The following is a 20,398-nucleotide window of genomic DNA, read 5'->3' on the forward strand; positions in this document are numbered from 1 at the left end:
TTTCCTCCCTGGCTTGGTAGCCCCCAGATGTAGGTCATGTTGGACTGAACTGGGTAAACAATTACTTGTGTTATTTACTGCACTTACGTTTAAGTTCTGCATAATTCCTGTCTGTGCAGAATTGGATGTCATAACAACCCGTGTGACATCTAAAGTCTGATAACTAGAATTTCATGGTCTTCATACTAATGTAACAAAATCACCCTTACCTTATAATCCAATGTCTGCACTAAAAGACTCGAATTAGGAAATGGCTATGGTTGACGAATATAATGCTCTTATTAAAAAAAGACGTGGGATTTAGTTTCCAGTACACATGATGTTAATGTTATTCATTCCATGTGGATTTGTAGGCATAAAGAAAAACATGATGGTTCTTTTGAGAGGCATAAATCTCGACTTGTAGGTGATGGTGCAGATCAATAGGTTGGTGTGAATTGTGGCAAAACGTTTATCCCAGTTGTTAAATTCGCAACTATTTGAACCGTACTTAGTCTTTCCAAAGCATGGGCAATCCATCAGTTAGATGCAAAAAATGAATTTGTTGCATGGGGAACTAAAAGAAACTATATACATGCATCAACCCTTAGGTACTTTTTAATTTATAATGCTTTATATTTTCATAATGAATAAATAATCATGTCAAGTTAGAGGACAATAATAAAAGGGGGCCAAGCTATTAAATTAAGGGTTAATAGGTATTTATCCCCTACCATTTAAGTTTCTTCTAGTTTTCCCCCTGTAATTTTTTTAATAAAAATTACAATCTTGCCACATGAAGATTCCCTTGACTTAAACCTTTTAGTGGTCAGATTCACTTGAGGAGCTGATGTGGAGTTGATGTGGCAAGTGGATGTTGACTGAATCTAAAAATTCATTGTCATGTCTACCATATCTTTGATATATCATGTGACCCTAGATAATTGGGATTTTTACCCTTGGTTTTCGTCCTTCACATTTGACCTAAATTAGAAGACATCATTAAAGTGCTTTAGAGCTTGCAGTGAAAATGACATTGAATATGTGAAGATATGGTTTGTGTTCTGGAAACAAAGCTTCATTCGCAGGTAAATTTTCTCTGTCAAGTTTCCCATTTCTATAGTTGATCATGTTCAGTATGGTTTTCCATCACAGTGGAGAGTTCTTTAGGGAGAAACCAATGTTTTAAAGGGATGGGGTTCAAAGAACTGTCCATGAACAAAATATTGAAAAATGGGGTTTATCTGAGGTGATGAATATCGTTCTTGATCGGGGCTATGAAAGAAACAAGTTTAGGGTATGGAGCAAACTTGAAGGTATAATTTTTTTTTTGAAATTAACAATGATCATCGTGATATTGATGTTTCTACTTATACTAGTGGTCAATGGATCCCAACATGGTATATGAATGATGAATGGGAGGTAAAACATGTATGCAACACTCAACAATTTATTGTTGATCTAGGCAAAAGAACTTGCAAATGTAGGTTTTGGGATTTGGTTGGTATTCCCTGCAGACATGCTTGTGCAACAATAGCTTATAGACAACAAAAGCCATAAGACTTTGTAGAAAGGTCCTAGGAGACCAAAAAACTTAGGTTTTGGGAGTTAAGTGAAGGTAGATCAAGAATTAGGAGAGCTGGAGTGACTTATAGATGCACCAAATGCGACAAAATGGGTCATAACTCAAGAAAATGCAAGGAAGCATTTCAGAGGGAGGGGGGAGCTATTCATATATGGGTGATAAATCATGAAAGGGTAGAGAGAATTCCTTAACCTCCAATAAGGTTTGCTCTTAAATTGACGTTTGATGAATTTTGATGTATGTTGTTGAATATCAATTGATTGTTGATAATTCTATTTTCATATGATTGGATTGAATTGCAATGGTGTTTTGTTATTACATTGGTGTGTTCTTGAGTTTTGATGAAAATGTTATGTTTTAGGGTATCATTTTGGGTGATGGAATCATGAGGAAAAACTGTAGTGGTATTAAATTAGGTTTGTTTGATCAATTGGTGATGTTAGAATGTGATTTTGAGAGTTTTTGAATGATTAATTTGGGACTTGTATGATGTTTGAAGGTTTGTCAATGGTTCTGTAATCGTAACAGAGGAAGCAATTTTTTTTAGAAAATCTTTCAGCTTCAATCAATTGCACCCAGATTGCACTAGTGCAATTTTTGGATAAATACTTCATTGTAATCGATTGCACCCTGATTGTAATTGATTGCATAATGTAAAATTTTGGAAAATATTTCAGTGACAATCGATTTCACCCTGACTATAATCGATTGCAGAATATCATTTTGAGAAAAATCTTCTTTCGAATTAGTTGACATATACCGACGATTTTGGTCATAACTTTCATTCCGTAAGTCCAATTTAGATGTCGTTCGAAGCACTAGAAATCTGATACGCTGAAATACATAGTGGTACTGAGAGTTGAGATGATTAAATTAGAATTAGGTGCATACCAATGTTGTGGTTTTCATGATGATGTGAAAGGACCGTTTAACGAAATGTTGAGTTTCCATTGTTGATAAATTAATGTGGTACATTGTTAATATAATTGCAAGTTGTTTGATTATTGTGTTTTGATGAAATATTGAGTTGAGATACATGGTTTTGATGTGAAACTATCCTGTTAATATTGTACAGGTAATTATGCGACTTAATGTGATATTGTTTGTGTTGTTGAGTTGCTGTGATGATGCATTCATTCATTCATGTATCATGATTTATTGTTGTTGTGAAAGAGGCGATTATAGGTTTCGATGTTGATGGCTAGTAATTTTCTCAAGCTTGATGTTGAGGCTTGGAGCTCGGTGTGGGGATCATGGGTTCGCAGTTGATTGGAATCTGGTTCATAATTGGAAGAGAGTGATGTTGCATGCATTTGAGTCTTTAATGTTGTTGAGAGTCACATTGCGTATGGATTGTATATTATTGTGAAGCGGGTGAACTTAAATACATGTTTTGTGTTGTATGATGGATTATATTTGAATTGTATTGTATTTAATCTACTCTGATTGTTTATGCGTCATTTATTATTTGACTGTATTTCTCATCCTCATTTTCTTAAATGTTGTCCACCATGGACATATTGCATATACTGAGGAGTAATTGCTACAGTAAGTGAAGTTATCTCGAGGAGTTGCTTCTTTAGTTTCATTATTTTAGAAGTCTTGCTCTGATCTTGTAACATCGGGGTCATTGACGTTTTATTTTATTATTTTGTTGAAGTTTAATAGTTCATTGGCTTATGTTGAAATGTTTAAGAGTTGAGTTTGATAACTCTTGTTTTTGAAGAAGTTTTATTTAAATGAGTTTTAAAGACTAAATGTTGAGTTTATATTTATTTATCCAATTAGGATTGATACCGCCACAATGATATTCTATATGAAGGTGAGCGTGTGATGACATGTGTTTTATGATGTTAGTATATTACGATTCATTTTTATTAATTGTTGAATGATTTTAGAGGTTTGTCGTTGGTGACACCTTAAATTATCGAATAATTCTTAATACATAAGTTTCAAAGTTTAGGGTGTTACAGTTGGAGGATAGAATTGGAATACCAAAATACAGTTGTATCCTTGCATAACGGTATGTGAAAATGGGATACAAAATGGTACAATAGTAAAATCCTTATCCCACAAAATTAATGTAGTTGAGGCAGATTTGATCTTGTACTGTGTACTATGTACTATTTTTCTCACGTAAAACCTTTTGATCTATCTTGAATACTCAGAGGCTTCTGATAGATAGATGATGAAGCATGCGTAAAAGAAGAGTAAGAGTCTGGTTGAGAGAAAATTCAGAAACTTGGTCTTCAGAGTCTTGACCCAGTCCATCAGAATCTGGTCTTCAGAGTCTGGTGACACAGTTCAGAGTTGTTTGAGCGCAGGGTTCAGAACATATCAGCGTCAGAAGCTTCAGGGTAGCAAAGCTTTGGATGATAAAAAATCAAAAGCGTTGAGTACAAATTCCTGAGCTTGATTATCTTGTAAACCACATATCTCAGAGTCAGAGTATACTAGGTTCAGAATCTGATGACACCACATGTCATTCATTCAAAGTTAGAATTGGTATCTAGTATCTACACACTAAACAAAATAATTAGGATACAATTATTTTTCTCCAAGTTTCTATGAATTTTTATCATCCAAACATAAGGCTAGATGTAGAACCAAAGCTTGTTCTTATATGGAGAATGTAGAAATAGTATTTTATCACCACCTCACCTTCATTATCTAGAAATCATCAATTCCATTCACTATTCATATCCTTATAAGTATTCACCCATTTAAACATAGACCACATCACAATATAAAAAATTAATAACAAAGTAATAAAAAAAGGAGAAGATCATCATCATGTCGTCGAAACTCCACCCCACGTGAAGCCTCCAAGCACCGCGCCATCGTATAATCGTATGTTTCTGACGCATCCTTTCTAGACATCTCCGATTCCAATAATCTGCCGTTGCGAAACATCACTATTCACCGTCAGATCCGTGTTACTTCCGCCAGAAACACGTTATTTTCCCTCTGTTCACAGTTGTCGTTCCACCTCTCTTCCGTCACAAATCCACCGAGGTTCAAATCTATTTCTTCTTGTTTTTCATGTTTTGTTCTTGACACCCTTTTACTTCATGAGAGAAGAAGAGTTCTGTTGTCTATGGTTCGTGAAAGAGAAGGAGAAGTTTGCAGTTTGGATTCTCTCTCTCTCTCTCTCTCTCTCTCAGACACACACACACACACACATACACACACACACACGCACACACACACTCTCAACACCATTTTCTCTTTCCACATAATTTAAATTATTAAGAGTAACCTTCAAGAGAGGTTATTATCTATACAATTATTATTTATTTAAAAAAAGAATAAGGGTAATTTTGGAAAAAATAAAGACCAACCCAAAACCTCATATCCTCTTTATAGATACTTATAGATGAAGAATAAAATCTTTTGAGGATAGAATTGGAAACTTCTTAAAATCTACAACTGTAATAGTTGTTACGAGGTTCAGTCGTAAATTGTTGGTAGTGGAGAGAAAATATTTTATAGTCGTTTGTAGTACAATCCTTTTGATTTCGCTGTTTAACTTGTATTGTACACTTAGAATATCCATTCACTATTTTTCTCTAAAACATTTGCTTCATATATGAGAGATTTAAAGCATGTTCAGAGCTCACAACCTTGAGAATATACTTCAGAGTCTAGTAAAAATAAGGCTTGAATGAATCAAAATACATCTGGGTTGTTTTCTTCAGAAGCGTTGACTTGTAAATCCCGAGTTGACTTTAAAATCAAAACTTCTTCATATTATCACTTTGGTTCAGAACTTGATGTTATCCAACGTCTCTATTTGTCCAGATTCCATAGTCTTTCTTTGTCTAGAGTCCAGAGTCTCTTTTTATCCATAACATCTCTTTACCCAGAGTCCAGAGTCTGGTTTGATAAGCTTTGTTCAACATCTGGCTTGTTTATACTTTACTCTATTCAGGATCTAGCTTGTTCAGAATTTGCTTTCTCTGGTATCAGGCTTATTCAGGATCTGCTTTACTCAACTTATAGCTTGTTTAGAGTCTGCTTGATTCATCATTTGCCTTATTCAGATTCTGCATAACAAACTATTAGAGTACACAATTGTTCTTTAATACTTTGTTATTAAAAAACTCAAGGATAGTAGTTATAGAATCAAACTTGTTCCAACATAGAGAACTAGTTACTTGGACACATACAAGCCATACAAATGAGCAACCGACTATTGGTCTCATTAAAATAGTTGTTAAGTTCTTAAAGTTGCATGTCCACAGCAGTATAAAATAATTCAATATGATATTGACTATGTATTATGATAGATTGAGCATTACCTCAACGTATTGGTTTTCCATGGAAAAATATACCATCCATGTTCAGAATGTGAATACCATGCTTAATGCAAACTAAACTTACCTCATCCCATTAAGGTTCTCATCCATCATCGTAGAGTTTGTAATTGTTTCTTTGCGATGTTAACGAAGTTCATAACATTGACAATGTCTTGATCTTTATTTTGCAATGCTTGTGTCAACTCATCTGAAATCCCCATTCTAGCATTGAATTTGAATATTATGCTTTTCTTGATATTACTTCTGAGATATTATAACTTCGTTGGCTTCTTGTTGATTTAGAGACATCACAGTCTTCATCAACTACTCTATATTGTGACAATCACATTACCATTCAAATTGTCTCCAATGATGTTTTCCCATGAGCAGATCAAATATAATAAAATTGATTCTCACTTCATTATCCGGTCCACTGAACCGTCTAATCTAGTTCAGGATATCAGGTCTGAAGTGGTTTTAGACCTCTCCCGATCGCAGTTGCGGGAGATCAAACTGTGATCCTCCATACCAAGTCCAATGCTAATTACCACCGAACCTACTAACGATGGGTAACTCAAATTAGTTATTATTCCACCTACTTAAGTTTGAAGAGATGTTACGATATGTCGTGATTCTCATATTATTATAATTTATATTAGAATTAATTTATCTTTATTATAATTTATATTAGAATTAATTTATCTTTATTGTAATAATTATTGTATTTCTTTATTTATTTTCAATTCTATGATAAAAATAGGAGCATTTATTTTCAATTTCATACACACATAAAAAAAATATTTTTATACCTTTCTGAATTTCTACAATATTTATTTATTTTCCGTAATAAAATTAGATTTGCAAATTTATCATATCTACTTGAGTTAAATCTAAAATATTATTTACTTTAAGCTCGATTTGTTGAATTGTAATTCCTTGTGTCTAAGTAGGTTTCTCGACAGAACAAGGAAGTGTCGAATCACCTAGTGTGTTGAGTTGTGTTAATGTGTCGAAGTGTCGAAGCACGTTGCTTCATGCAGGATTTCGACTTATGCATATTTTAGTAGTGTTAGCTATTTTGGGCTTTTATAGTTTTGAGCTTTGACTTGAGGTCAAAGTTAACCTAAATCTATAAATAGAGGGAGTAACCCTTATTTTTTAATGAAGTGAATAAAGTATTCATAACATTGTAATTTACAATATTTTGTAGTTGCAAAGTGAATAAGAAGTTTTCCACAGTTTATGGGCAGAGAGAAACTCTGGAGAATTTTAATTCTTTTTCTCCTTCATCGTTCTTTACACTCTTTCTTTCTCCATTGTTCTTTCTGTTCATTGTTATTGTATGGATGATAACAATCTTGTTCATCAAGATTGATTGAAATTCTCCATAGGTTTTGGGGGATTTCCAACATCTGGTATCAAGAGCTCCGGTTTAATCGATTTGTGGGAAGAAAATCACCATAGCAACGAATCATCCAAACGGGCATTTTCCAGCAAATCTTCCGATTCTCAAGAACAACAATTATGAGAATTAGTGCAAGTAGATAAAGGTTTTGTTATGTTATCAATATCTTTGGGATCTTGTGAAGGAAGGAGTAGCAACGCTTGCAGAAGCCGCGACGGATCAAGAAAAGGTTGCACATAAAGAATTGAAGAAGACAGATTATAAAGCTCTATTTATAATCCATCGATGTGTTGATGCAGATAACTTTGAAAAGGTTAGTGATGCAGAGTCAGCGAAAGAAGCATGAGAAATTATGGAGAAATCGTTTGGAGGCGCGGAGAAGGTGAAAGAGGTGAGGTTACAAACTCACAAAAGAACATATGAATTGCTTCAGATGGAAAACAATGAAAGCATAATTGATTTATTCACCAAGGTTACAAAACTGGTGAATCAAATCAAGGTATGTGGAGAAGTGTTGACATTAAGATCTATTATTGGAGAGATCTTGAGGTCGTTGGCTCCAAAGTTCGACCACGTGGTAGTAGCCATAGAAGAGTCGAAAGATTTATCAAAACTGACAAAGGAAGAGCTTCAAGGGATGCTTGAATCTCATGAACAAAGAATAGATGAAAGAGCTGCAGGAAAGTCGAAGAGTGATATGGATTTGTAGGCTCAATCAGCAAAAGAAAGAAAAGGCAAAGGTAGCTGGAATGGCAACAAAGGTAGAGGAGGTTACAACAATTCGACTGGTCGAAATCAGCAAGAAGGAAACTGGTCAAATCAGAGAAAACCCTGGAACCATGGCAATCAAAGAGGCGGTGTTACAGGTAGAGGAAAAGGTGATGGTCAAAAGCCAGGCAAGAGTCACATTCAGTGTTGCAATTGTCAAAGGTATGGTCACTATTCTAGTGATTGTCCAGAAAAGCAGAAGAATCAAGAAACTTATGCAAAGCTGACGAAACACGAAGAAGAAGAGACGTTGTTGATGGTTACAACAAGAGAAGAAGAGAGATTCAAGGACCAGTGGTACTTGGACTCAGGATCCTCATCACATATGTCTGGAAGGAAAGATTGATTTGTTAACATAAAGCCCTCAATGAAGAACATGGTGAAATTCACAAATGACAATACTCTAGCAACTGAAGGTGTTGGTGATGTTCTAATTATGAGGAAAGATGGAAAGAGGTCAGTAATTTCAAATGTGTTGTACATACCAGGCATGAAGAGCAATTTGCTCAGCATCGGGCAGTTAGTCGAAAAGAACTACAAGGTGTCGATCGAAGACAAGATGATGAGAGTTCTCGACTCAAATGGAAGGATGATCTTGAAGGCTCCAATGTATCAGAATAGAACCTTCAAGATTGAGCTAATTGTGATGGAGCATAAGTGCCTTGCAACAACATCCAGCAGAGATGAATGGATATGGCATTACAGACTTGGCCATCTCAATTTCAAATACATCAGAGATTTGAAGAGAAGAAATATGGTTTCAGGATTACCATAAATCGACATTCCAAATAAAGTGTGTGAAGAATGTGTGCAGGAAAAGCAACATAAGAACAACTTTAGTAAGGATGCAGGAAGTAGGTTGAAGGAAATTCTTGAAGTCATATACTTTGTTACATTCATAGATGATTTCAGTCGAAAACTGTGGTCTTATCTGATCCAGAAGAAAAGTGAAGTGATCGAGGTATTTTCCAAGTTTAAATCTATGGTCGAAAGACAGAGCGGTCGAAAGATAAATATTTTGAGGACTGATGGTGCTGGAGAATATGTGTCGAAAGATTTCATTCATTATGTGTGAAAGAATGGATTATGCATGAGGTGGTGCCACCCTACACTCCATAACAGAATGGAGTCGCAGAAAGGAAGAATAAAACCATTATGAATATGGTTTGAAGTATGTTGAAATGCAAGAATCTACCCAAAGAATTATGGGAGAAGTTATGTCGACTGCGACATATATCCTGAACAGATGTTCGACGAAGAATCTAGAAGGAATCACGCCAGAAGAATGTTGGTGTGATGTCAAGCCTAGCTTGAGTCATCTGAGGGTGTTTGGATCTATAGCACATAGACATGTGCCAGATCAGTTGAGCAGAAAACTTGATGACAAGTCCAGTCAAATGATCTTGATAGGATATCATTCGAATGGAGGATACAAGTTGTTCGACCCAGTGAATAAGCAAGTAGTGATCATCAGGGACATGATCATAGATGAGCTTAAGGAGTGGGATTGGACTGAGAATGTCAAGAAAGATTCAGTGAGAATCTTTTTTGATGAACCAACTAGTGAAGTCGAAAGAGAAGTTCGACAGGAAGAAGTCAGAGGTGGAGCAAGTACAAGCAAACCTCAAAGAACAAGACACATGCCTCCAAGGTTGCAAGAATGTGTGATTGCATCAGATGATGTGGTCGATGAAGAAGGTGAGCTGGTACATTATGCTTTCTAAGCAGATGTCGAACCTGTTAATGCAGTTGAGGCATTGAAAGATTCGAAGTGGATGAAAGCAATGGACGAGGAACTGAAGTAAATCGAAGTCAACAACACTTGGTCACTTGTCGAATTTCCCCAAGACAAGAAGGCAATCGATGTGAAATGGGTATACAAGGTGAAGTTGAATCCTAAAGAAGAAGTGACTCGACACAAGGCGAGACTTGTGACGAAAGGATTTCTTCAGAAAAAAGGAATCGACTTCGATGAAGTCTTTGCACCTGTTGCTAGGATCGAAACAATCAGGTTGGTTGTTGGTCTAGCAAACATGAACAACTGGAAGATGTGTCAGATGGATGTGAAATATGCATTCCTTAATGGCCCCTTAGAAGAAGAAGTTTATGTTGCACAACTAGCTGAGTTTGTGAAACAAGATGAAGGAAAAGGATGCAAATTAGTGGGATACACTGACTCAAGTTAGTGTATTGATGCTGAGGATCGAAAATCCACAGCTGGCTATGTGTTTATGCTAGGTGGTACTCCAGTTGCTTGGAGTTCGAGAAAAGAGTCGGTAGTGGCATTATCATCGTGCGAAGCAGAATACATAGTTGCTTCTCTTTGTGCATGTTAAGTAACATGGATGGTGAATCTGGTAGAAGAGATAACAACGAAGAGTCATGGAGTAATTACCATGAAGATCGACAATATGTCAGCTATCAATCTGGCGAAGAATCCGATAGCACATGGTCGAAGCAAGCACATCGAAATGAGGTTCCATTATCTTCGAGAGCAGGTAGCAGGTGGGAAGATGAATGTGGAACACTACAGAACTGAAAATTAAATTGCAAACATTATGACGAAGGGATGCAAGTCGAAGTGTTCAGAAGACTAAGAGCTATGATGAATGTAGATAGCTTAGACACAATGAATTAGGTGGTGTGTTGAATTGTAATTCCTTGTGTCGAAGTAGGTTTCTCGACATAACAAGGAAGTGTCGAACCACCTAGTGTGTTAAGTTGTGTTAGTGTGTCGAAGTGTCGAAGCATGTTGCTTCACACAGGATTTTGACTTATGCCTATTTTAGTAGTGTTAGCTATTTTGTGCTTTTATAGTTTTGGGCTTTGACTTGAGGTCCAAGTTAACCAAAATCTATAAATAGAGGGAATAACCCTTATTTTTGTAATGAAGTGAATAGAGTATTCATAACATTGTAATTCACAGTATTTTGCAGTTGCAAAGTGAATAAGAAGTTTTCCATAATTTGTAGGCAGAGAGAAACTCTGCAGAATTTTAATTCTTCTTCTCCTTTATCGTTCTTTACACTCTTTCTTTCTTTATTGTTCTTTCTTTTCATTGCTGTTGTGTGGGTGATAACAATCTTATTCATCAAGATTTATTAAAATTCTTCATAGATTTTGAAAGATTTCTAACACGATTTACATTGCAACTTTATGAATTAAGTCAGGTTTAAATTAATGGTAATGCTAATTTATATTTGGAATATATATTAGAAAAAAAAAATTATATTAAAAAAATAATAAAATTAATAATTACAAATATATATTAAATTAAATATACAATTTCCAATAAAATTTTATTACATTTATTTCTTAACTTGTTTCTGAAAGAGACAAGTCATTACTCTCAAATTAATGGAATCTCGTCTCTATCACCTAAAGAAAAGTAGGTGTAGGAATTTTTTGTAACAATGTCCACACCTTGTGGATGATATCTTATTGGCACTACCTTACTGGTCAAAATTAATTTGACGTAGAGTATTCTAGATAACCAATATTCTTTCACGATGTTATTTGAGTGTACCAGTGAGCATAAACTATATTTTCACAAAAAAAAAAAAAAAAACCAAGTGGGTCCCACCCAGACACTCACACGTGCCATTCCACTACTCCAGTATCTCACTAACGTACCTCTCAGTCGCACACACCTCACAAATTCTCAACCTCCATTCTCTTCTCTGCTACCTCATTTCAACTTCTTCGGTTAGTTCTTCATCTTCTTAGTCAATCAAGCTTTACTACTTCATTCATCACTCTAACTAACTAACACTTTTTTCAATTTCGCATGTTTCTATAGGCATTACCTCAGAAAATGGCTACTAACAGCCATGATCAAGATTCAAAATCAACCGATCCTTCTGATTCGCCTCCAGTTTTTGCGCTCAATGAAAGGATACTTTCTTCCATGGCAGATAAAAAAGATGCTGCAGCTCATCCATGGCATGACTTAGAGATTGGTTCATCTCTTTTTATATATATCTGCAATTTTATTTTAATTTAATTCATTTTTTTTCTTTATCTATAGTGCTTCATGAATCTGTGATTTGTTTTGATTTTTAACACTATCGTGATAACCTAATGCTTTTGATTCTCGTAAATACAGGGCCAGGAGCTCCATCTGTTTTCAATTGTGTAAGTTTTTATTTATTTATTTATTATTAATGGAAAAAATTGAAAAATAATTGTGTGGTTAAATACTAATTGGTAAACAAAATGTCTGGAAAAAATGTATAGTGATTGTTATTTATTTTTGAAATTCCTTTATGATGCTGTGATGGTATAGATATTATGTACCTCTTTATTCGAATAGATAGTTTTGTGACAGTATTTGAGAGATTTTATCCAGTCAGCTAATGATATTTTTAATAATTTTTTTAACTTTTTTTTATAAGTTCTTCAAGATAACTTACGAAAATAACTTATAACATATATATATATATATATATATATATATATATATATATATATATATATATATATATATATATATATATATATATATATATATATATATATATAAAAAAATAATTGAATTTATTTTTTCTTTTTCTATAAAAATGACTTATACAAGCTTATTCATAAGTGTTTATTTTGATAAGCACTTGTGTTAAAAGCTGCAAATAAACTGTTTATCCAAACATACTCTATGTTTTATTTACGCTTAGAGAAGAAAACTAAGGTCTCTCATCTGTGTTAGAGTATCTAACGGTTACCTATCAAGTATGCAATGTTTGGACTTGTAGTGAATTATGAAAGTTATTCTCAGCAACTATCTCTCAACTATATCTTAACCACCTAGAAGAATGTAGTTACAACAGTTACAACTAATTTCACTTGATAGTTACAACAACGGTAAAGTTAACTTGTTGCACTAGTAACTTTACTAACTTCAACTATTCTTTTTGTGCTCAACATCCCCCTCAAGCTGAAATAGATCAATGTCAATCATTCCCAGCTTGTTTTGTGGTTGTTAAAAGGTCCTGTGTGCAGAGACTTGGTTGGAATGTCATCTACTTGGTGTTTTGATGCAACTGAAAGTAAGTGAACTATCCCTGCCTGCACCTTGTCTCTAACCACATGGCAGTCGTTCTCTAGGTTAGGTTCTCTCATGGAAAATTAAATTTATTGCTATATGAGATGCTGATTTATTGTCACAGTAAATCACAATTGGAGAAAAGTGTTTGACTTGAAAATTCTGCAATAAATAAAGAATCCGTTGTCCTTCACAAGTTGCTTGGGCCAAGGCTCTATATTCAGCTTCAGAGGAGGATCTAGACACTACTGTTTGTTTCTTACTCTTCCAGCTAATATATGAACTTTCAAGGAGGAAACAAAAGCCTGTTGTAGATCTCCTTGTATCAGGGCATAAGACATGCTCCCCAATCAGATCAGAGAATCCCTTGAGTTTTAACACATATGATGAGCTAAAAAAGAGACCATTACCGGGGCTACCCTTAAGATACTTCAAAACATGAAATCCTGGTAGCATGTGCTCATCTTTTGGTAAACTGAGAAACTGATTGAGCTTACTTAAGCATAGGATATCTCTGGTCTTAAGTGAGTTAGATATAGATTCCTTCCAATTAATCTTCTATATGCAGTTGGATCAGAAAGCAATGCGTCAGATTCTTTGTATAACCGTAAATGAGGTTGCATAGGAGTGTTACAAGGCTTTACTCCACTCAATCTTGTATCTTGCAAGAGGTCAAGTGTGTACTTCCTTTGGCACAATGTAATACCTTTCTTTGATCTGTCCACTCCAAAGTCTAAAATGTATTTAAGTTTTCCAAGATCCTTGATGCTAAACTTGTCATTTAAGAGGGTCTTAATGTTAGTAATCTCATCAACATCAGTCCCCCCCTCAGATCAAATCATCTACATATACAAGGATCACTGTGAAAACGGCACCATTAGATTTAGTATACAATGAGTAGTCAGATTTTGATTGAACATAACTTGAGTGCAACAAAGTTTCAGTTAGTTTGGTATTCCACTGTCTGCTTGCCTGTTTTAAACCATACAGAGAGATCTTTATTGTTTGCACACCATGTTAGGATGAGGCAAATCAAGACCAGGAGGTAACTGCATATACACTTCTTCATTGAGATCACCATGTAAGAATGTTTTATTGACATCAAGTTGGAATAATGGCCAGTGTTGAGCAGCTGCAATAGCCATGAAAGCTCTGATGGTTGTCATCTTGACAACTGGACTCAAGGTGTCTAGATAGTTTAGACTGTCAGTTTGAGCGAAGCCCTTAGCTTCCAATTGTGCCTTATATTTTTCTATAGTGCCATTAGTATGTAGTTTGAGTTTGAGTACCCATCTATAGCCAATTAATTGCCCAGTTTTCAGGTATTGGTCTTCATTAGGGCAGTCAATTCAGATTGAATAGCTTTTCTCAAATTCTTATCAGAAATAGCTTCCTCATAATTGTTAGGTTCAGAGATGGATGTCATGTTAAGAATATATCGTGTATTTGTGTGGCAGATAAGTTATGAGATGACAGGAAATATAAGAGAGGGTACTTACTTGAAGAAGAAGATGGAGATCCATCTGAATTAGTAGACTGAACTGCATTCTCAATCAAGTTGCAATGATAATCTTATAGGAATATGGAGGGTGAGTAATTCTAGAAAATCTTCTAGGGTGAAAATTAGGATCAGGTAAGTTGGGTGATGAGGCTCTAACAAGTGAGTGATTTGAGTGAGAATGTTGTGAGTTTGAATGAGAGGTTGTATGTTTAGTAGATGATGTATTTGGTGTATGGACATTAGGTGTGGTGGGTGAGGTATTAGGTATATCATGATTATGTTGATCTAATGCGGTACTATGGTGAGAATCATGAATGTAAGGGAAGTCAAATATATCAGTTGGATATGAAGAGTTAGAAGATGGAGTATGAGAAGTAGATGATGCATGATTAGAATGTTTGTAAGGAAATATGGACTCAAAGAAAATAACATCTCTTGACAAAACAAATTCTTTATATTGTAAGTCAAATAGAATATGTCCCTTAGCACCTATCTGTATACCTAGATACATGCATATCTTGGATCTAGAGTCTAATTTCTTTCTATTAGCTTGTAGTGTTAATGCAGAATAAAGAGAGCCCGAAACTTTGAGGAGATTGAGATCAGACAAGCATTGATGTAAAACATGAAAAGGTGACTTGTTTTGCAAAAAAGGTGTAGGAATCTATTTATGATATGAATGGCATGACTTACTGCATAGGACCAAAAGACCTTAGGTAATTGAGTTTGAAATAGAAGAGTTCTAGTGATGCCAAAAATGTGTTGGTGTTTACTCTCAACTATGCTATTTTGATGAGGTGTTCCAACACATGAAGTATGATGTATAATGCCAGGTTCTCTATAGAAATCTCAATGGAGAAATTCATTGCCATTATTTGACTTGATGCAATAGATGGATCTCATACTACGTATAGTAGCTATACTTAGTTATTTCAGCAACTAACTCTCAACTATATCTTAACCACTAAAAAGATGTAGTGCTCGAAAGCCCGCCCCGCCTGGTATGGTTGGTCATGCCACAATGTGTACAATAGATGAACCTCATACTACGTATAGTAGCTATACTTAGTTATTCTCAGCAACTAACTCTCAACTATATCTTAACCACCTAGAAGAAAGTAGTTACAACAGTTACAACTAAATTCACTTGATAGTTACAACAACAGTAAAGTTAACTTGTTGCACAAACTATCCTCTTTGTGGTCAACATGAATGCCACTAAAACAAGTTTTAACAAGGATATGATGTTAATAGAAAACTCAATTTTTATTTTTTGAGATCATGGGCAGTGATAAATGAGGTGATTTCACTACAATTCACATACACTTCTTACAAATAAGGGGATATCTACTATTGCAGGTGGTTGAAATTGGCAAAGGGAGCAAGGTTAAGTATGAACTGGACAAGAAAAGTGGACTTATAAAGGTGTCATTCTCATTCGTCCCTCTTATAGCCTTTCATTTGTTAAATTCATCTGCTTCCAACAATATGTTTGGGTTAATGGGAAAATATAAAGGCTGTTTGTTTTGAGGAAATTGCATGGTAATTTAGCATTTTTACAATTTTGTCACCGTGCTATTGTCATCTTTTACGTTTAAATGTCTTCAAACTCTATCAATTTCAAAATAAATTCTCCATAATTGTGAGGGTTCATTTGCTTGTGTGCCCTGTATATTATTATTATATGTCTAAGTCTTTAGGAGTAAGATTGCTGATGATGTTTACGATGCAAAGCGGTTGGATTTATAGTATAGATAGGTAGAACATAAAAAGGTAATTCAAATTCTTTGAATGCATTGTGTTTTCAGAATATATGTATTATTGAATTAAGTAGCAATCGACACTTCAAATTAACGCTTGTTCGGTGTCTGACACAACACCAACACATGTAGTTACATTCAATCACTCTCATTTTCTAAAAGCATTATCGGTGCCTGAGTATGAGTGTCGCGTCTGTTCATGTGTCCTACTTCATGTAGATAACGGTTTGGTTTTTAGCTGTGAAATTTGTGTTTGTTTGTTCTGAAGTGTAACTAACAAATGACGGAATTACATAGGTTGATCGCATTCTTTACTCATCAGTTGTCTACCCACATAACTATGGTTTTATTCCAAGAACCCTCTGTGAAGATGAAGATCCCTTGGATGTCCTGGTTCTGATGCAGGTAACAATTCTAAAAGAACTTATTCAAGGTATTTTACAGAAACAGCTCTATACTGTGAAATTACAACTGTATTTTAATCGAAACATGGATTTGAATAGGAGCCTGTGATACCTGGTTGTTTCCTTCGTGCCCGTGCTATTGGGTTAATGCCCATGATTGACCAGGTAAAATTTGTTTCATACTGCATGCACTCGCACACACCCGTGTGTATGGTTTCGTTTGGGAGATTGAAAAAAAATTATATTGAGAGAGATAAGTGAATGAAATGATATGCTTTAACTTTTCATCCCATTGAACTCTGGCACAGGGAGAGAAGGATGACAAGATCATAGCAGTTTGTGCTGATGACCCCGAGTTCCGCCACTACCAGGACATCAAGGAGCTTCCTCCACATAGGCTTGCTGAAATTAGAAGATTCTTTGAGGACTGTATCCTGTTATTTGCATCTTAATATGTAGAGCTGATAATTTTTTACGATACGTTCATAGATGATTTGTTTCACTGTGACCCTTTAAATGCTTACGCCATTGAAATATACATCTTGCATTTTTTCTGCTAGTGAAAAAAGCATCCCATATAGATGTCGTGTATCCTTAACTTTCCATACTAGACAAAAAGAACGAGAACAAAATAGTCAATGTTGAAGACTTTCTACCAGCTGAATCTGCTGTTCAGGCTATTGAACACTCAATGTAAGCTAACTGTCCTTTACAATCCTGTAGAATACTTCCTCTAGAGCAAATTGTGTGACTGTTTTTACTTTTTCCATTGGAGATCAAATGATTCATTTAGATTTCGTAACTGAGTTTTTTTCCTCCCCTTTTTGCAGGGACCTGTATGCTGCTTATGTAGTTGGAAACTTAAGGAAATGACTTCTTTGGAAACTGATTAGCAAACTGCAGTGACATATTAAAATATATTTGTAAATTGTCTATGAAGATCGTTACTTTGATCTGTTTATCATGCTATAGCGCTACAATTCAAATAATAAGCACTTTCCTTTCTTTTAAAATTTTCCCCTCCGCAGGAAGGTTGGATTTGATTGCAATACATTAATCTTTCGTTAAAGTGTTGAAGAAAACATAATCGGCACCATTTAGAGTCCAAACTCAAAGGTTTATCTAGTAGGAATATTATCTAGCATTTCAATGCCTATTTCCTTCTCAATATTGGCTAATAGATCAAACAAACACATCATTATGATACATATGACTGTTATTACTAACATGAGTATCCCCTCTGTATGCGCAATACTCAATACAAACATGGAAAGAAAAGATGTTCTTCAACCAATATTTTATCAAGTGTACCAAGATGCGCATATATTGACCAAAACTACGATAAAAAAAATAAAATTGTTTGTCATTATCTATGTAGATTGGTGTAACAAAACTTCACATAAGAATTGAAATCTTTGCTTTAAGTGAACAACTTGAAAAAACTTGAGCTAATATTTAAAGAATGAACCAATTGCACCTTGTCTATCACATATGAAAATTATAACTCATAGAATCATTTGCTAAGTGAAGTGATTCTCTGCTTTCCAACAATATATCCTCCTCAAGAAACACGGTCATTATTTGATCTCCTTTATCGTGGATTTAGGCAAATGACTCGTTGAAATGATACATATTGAATTATTTAGATTTGGTCAAAAGAAGGTTTGCTCATTACGTTATCGGTAGGTTAAATATTATAAGTATGTGAATATGTGAATCTTTCGGTTGTGAAAAACAATTAGATAGAGTTAGACAAGACCAAAGTATGACATGCCATTCTAGTGAGGCCATGAGCGGTGGCCAAAGGAGATCGTGTTTAAAACTAGTGTAATGCATACATGATATCTCTCTAAAATATCTAAAATATCTATTACTAATTCCTATAATCTCTAAGTAATTCTTTATTCACTACATCAGAATAAGAATGTATTATCTTTTATTAATAAGTTAAGATAAATATATTTTCTTTAAAAAATTCTCAAAATAAACTATTTTTTTTTACTTATTACATTTTTATACTCTATTTTTGAATCGTTTCATCTTATTTATCTTATCATTTTAAAAACATCCAGTTATTTTTGCTTTGCATTGTTTTTTTAAAAATGTGAATGTGATGTGACATGTTTTAAATGCCATAAGCAATTTGATGATGTGAAATAATCAACACCAATAAAATTGTTAGAATATGTTCCGAAAACTTCAATTTCAACTTAAAAAATTATTTACTTTTTAAATTTAATTAACAACTTGAAAGCATTTAATTAATTTGAATGATATGTCATATAAGTTAAACCACACAATGTTACTATTATTTTGTTTTAAAATAGGAGAAATTAAATTAAGCAATTTTAAAACGAGGAATCAATTATGTGAGCAAATAAAAATAAAAGAAAAATTGTCATTAAATTATCCAAAAAAGTTGTAATTAAATCACATTTTTTCATATAATGTGTGTTCAAATGCATATCAGGTTTAGGATTAATCCTCCGTTGTAACTCAAGTGACACTGATTTGTTTATCGTAATCCACTTGACTTATTTTTCCAAGTCTTGCACGACCAGTCATTCCTAGTTACACCCCTACGTTGAACAAAAAATTTCAAATTTCCTCTAGTGTCAGAAATAAAATAGTGTACACAAGTTGCTAACCCTGCATATTTAAAGAATTTGAAGAAGTATATTTTGCAATTGATTGGAACAATAACTATATTGTCGGTATGGGTGATAAAATGTATCCGGCCAATTAGTGTATTTTGTTCATATTTTTGTATACAACAGGTCAAAATTTAAGGTCTGTACTCTCTAATATATCCGTGTCCATTTTTTTAAAGTTTTTATAATTTTTAAGTTAAAAAGATGTAGTGCTCAAAAGCCCGCCCCGTCCTCATTTTGTGTGTGTAGGACAGACCAAAGTTTTATGACCGCGACTTACACAATGTCTGCTTCAGTGCCACCCCATCTTCTTTGGCGGGCTTTTGTGGGACGTGTCTAAACGGGACAAACATGCCCATTTTTCACCCCTAATTGTGTGTTTAAATTGAAAAAATATCATTGAATTTCATGTATAAAAATTTATTCAATTTGCAAATGTTAATTAGGTGAAGTATATAGAGATTCATTCCTCACTATCAAATTTTTTTGCCAATCTAAATAGTTCGGCAATTTCTATTCTCAAAGTCCAATTAATCGAAGTGTTCAACATCAATTACATATTTGATAAGTTTTTTAATCCATTTTTTTCATATTTGCTTTTCTTTACATGCATTAAGAAATATGACTATTAAGTTGTGTAATATACATCAATATATAGGTAGTTATAATCATTGTATGGTAGAATAGCTAAGCAACACATTTTATGCATTTTTTGTTTCCCTGCATTTATGCTATATGCGTGTTTTTTTAGTTACATGTAAATACGAAAATACACATCCGCATTATTTCAGAATTTGATTTTCAAAGAATACAGAAGTGTATTTTTTGTATTTTGTTTGTCAACATTTCTTGGTTTGATTTTGAATGTTTTTCATCTGAGTTTGATATTTCTATTTTGTATGGCTTGTCTGGTTTGATTATAGGTAACAAGGTTGACAATCAAGGTTGATTGAGGCTTGGCAGAGTGTCTCAGCATGCATTTGTTTGCAGGGAAAAAGTCTGACCCTTACAA

The 20,398-nt window shown here is 34.3% G+C and overlaps 1 protein-coding gene across 1 annotated transcript; it reads left to right on the forward strand.

Moving 5' to 3' along the window:
* The first annotated feature begins 11,549 nt into the window (after positions 1-11,549).
* On the forward strand, positions 11,550-17,804 carry LOC127074593 (soluble inorganic pyrophosphatase 1). The gene is made up of 9 exons (XM_051015918.1): positions 11,550-11,740; positions 11,835-11,994; positions 12,141-12,169; positions 15,931-15,996; positions 16,629-16,736; positions 16,835-16,900; positions 17,044-17,164; positions 17,347-17,428; positions 17,566-17,804. The coding sequence occupies exons 2-9, from the start codon at positions 11,850-11,852 to the stop codon at positions 17,606-17,608; spliced, it is 660 nt and encodes a 219-aa protein (XP_050871875.1). The 5' UTR covers positions 11,550-11,740; positions 11,835-11,849; the 3' UTR covers positions 17,609-17,804.
* The last annotated feature ends 2,594 nt before the right edge of the window (positions 17,805-20,398 follow it).

This window comes from Lathyrus oleraceus, chromosome 4 (assembly GCF_024323335.1).
Source record: "Lathyrus oleraceus cultivar Zhongwan6 chromosome 4, CAAS_Psat_ZW6_1.0, whole genome shotgun sequence".
Classification (NCBI taxonomy): Eukaryota; Viridiplantae; Streptophyta; class Magnoliopsida; order Fabales; family Fabaceae; genus Lathyrus; species Lathyrus oleraceus.

Bases quoted from the DNA above. Each gene is read 5' to 3' on its own strand.
- LOC127074593 (XM_051015918.1), top strand. From the start codon at position 11,850: ATGGCTACTAACAGCCATGATCAAGATTCAAAATCAACCGATCCTTCT. The intron at 11,995-12,140 runs GTTCATCTCTTT...TCGTAAATACAG, and splicing joins ATGGCATGACTTAGAGATTG to GGCCAGGAGCTCCATCTGTT. The intron at 16,901-17,043 runs GTAAAATTTGTT...ACTCTGGCACAG, and splicing joins TAATGCCCATGATTGACCAG to GGAGAGAAGGATGACAAGAT.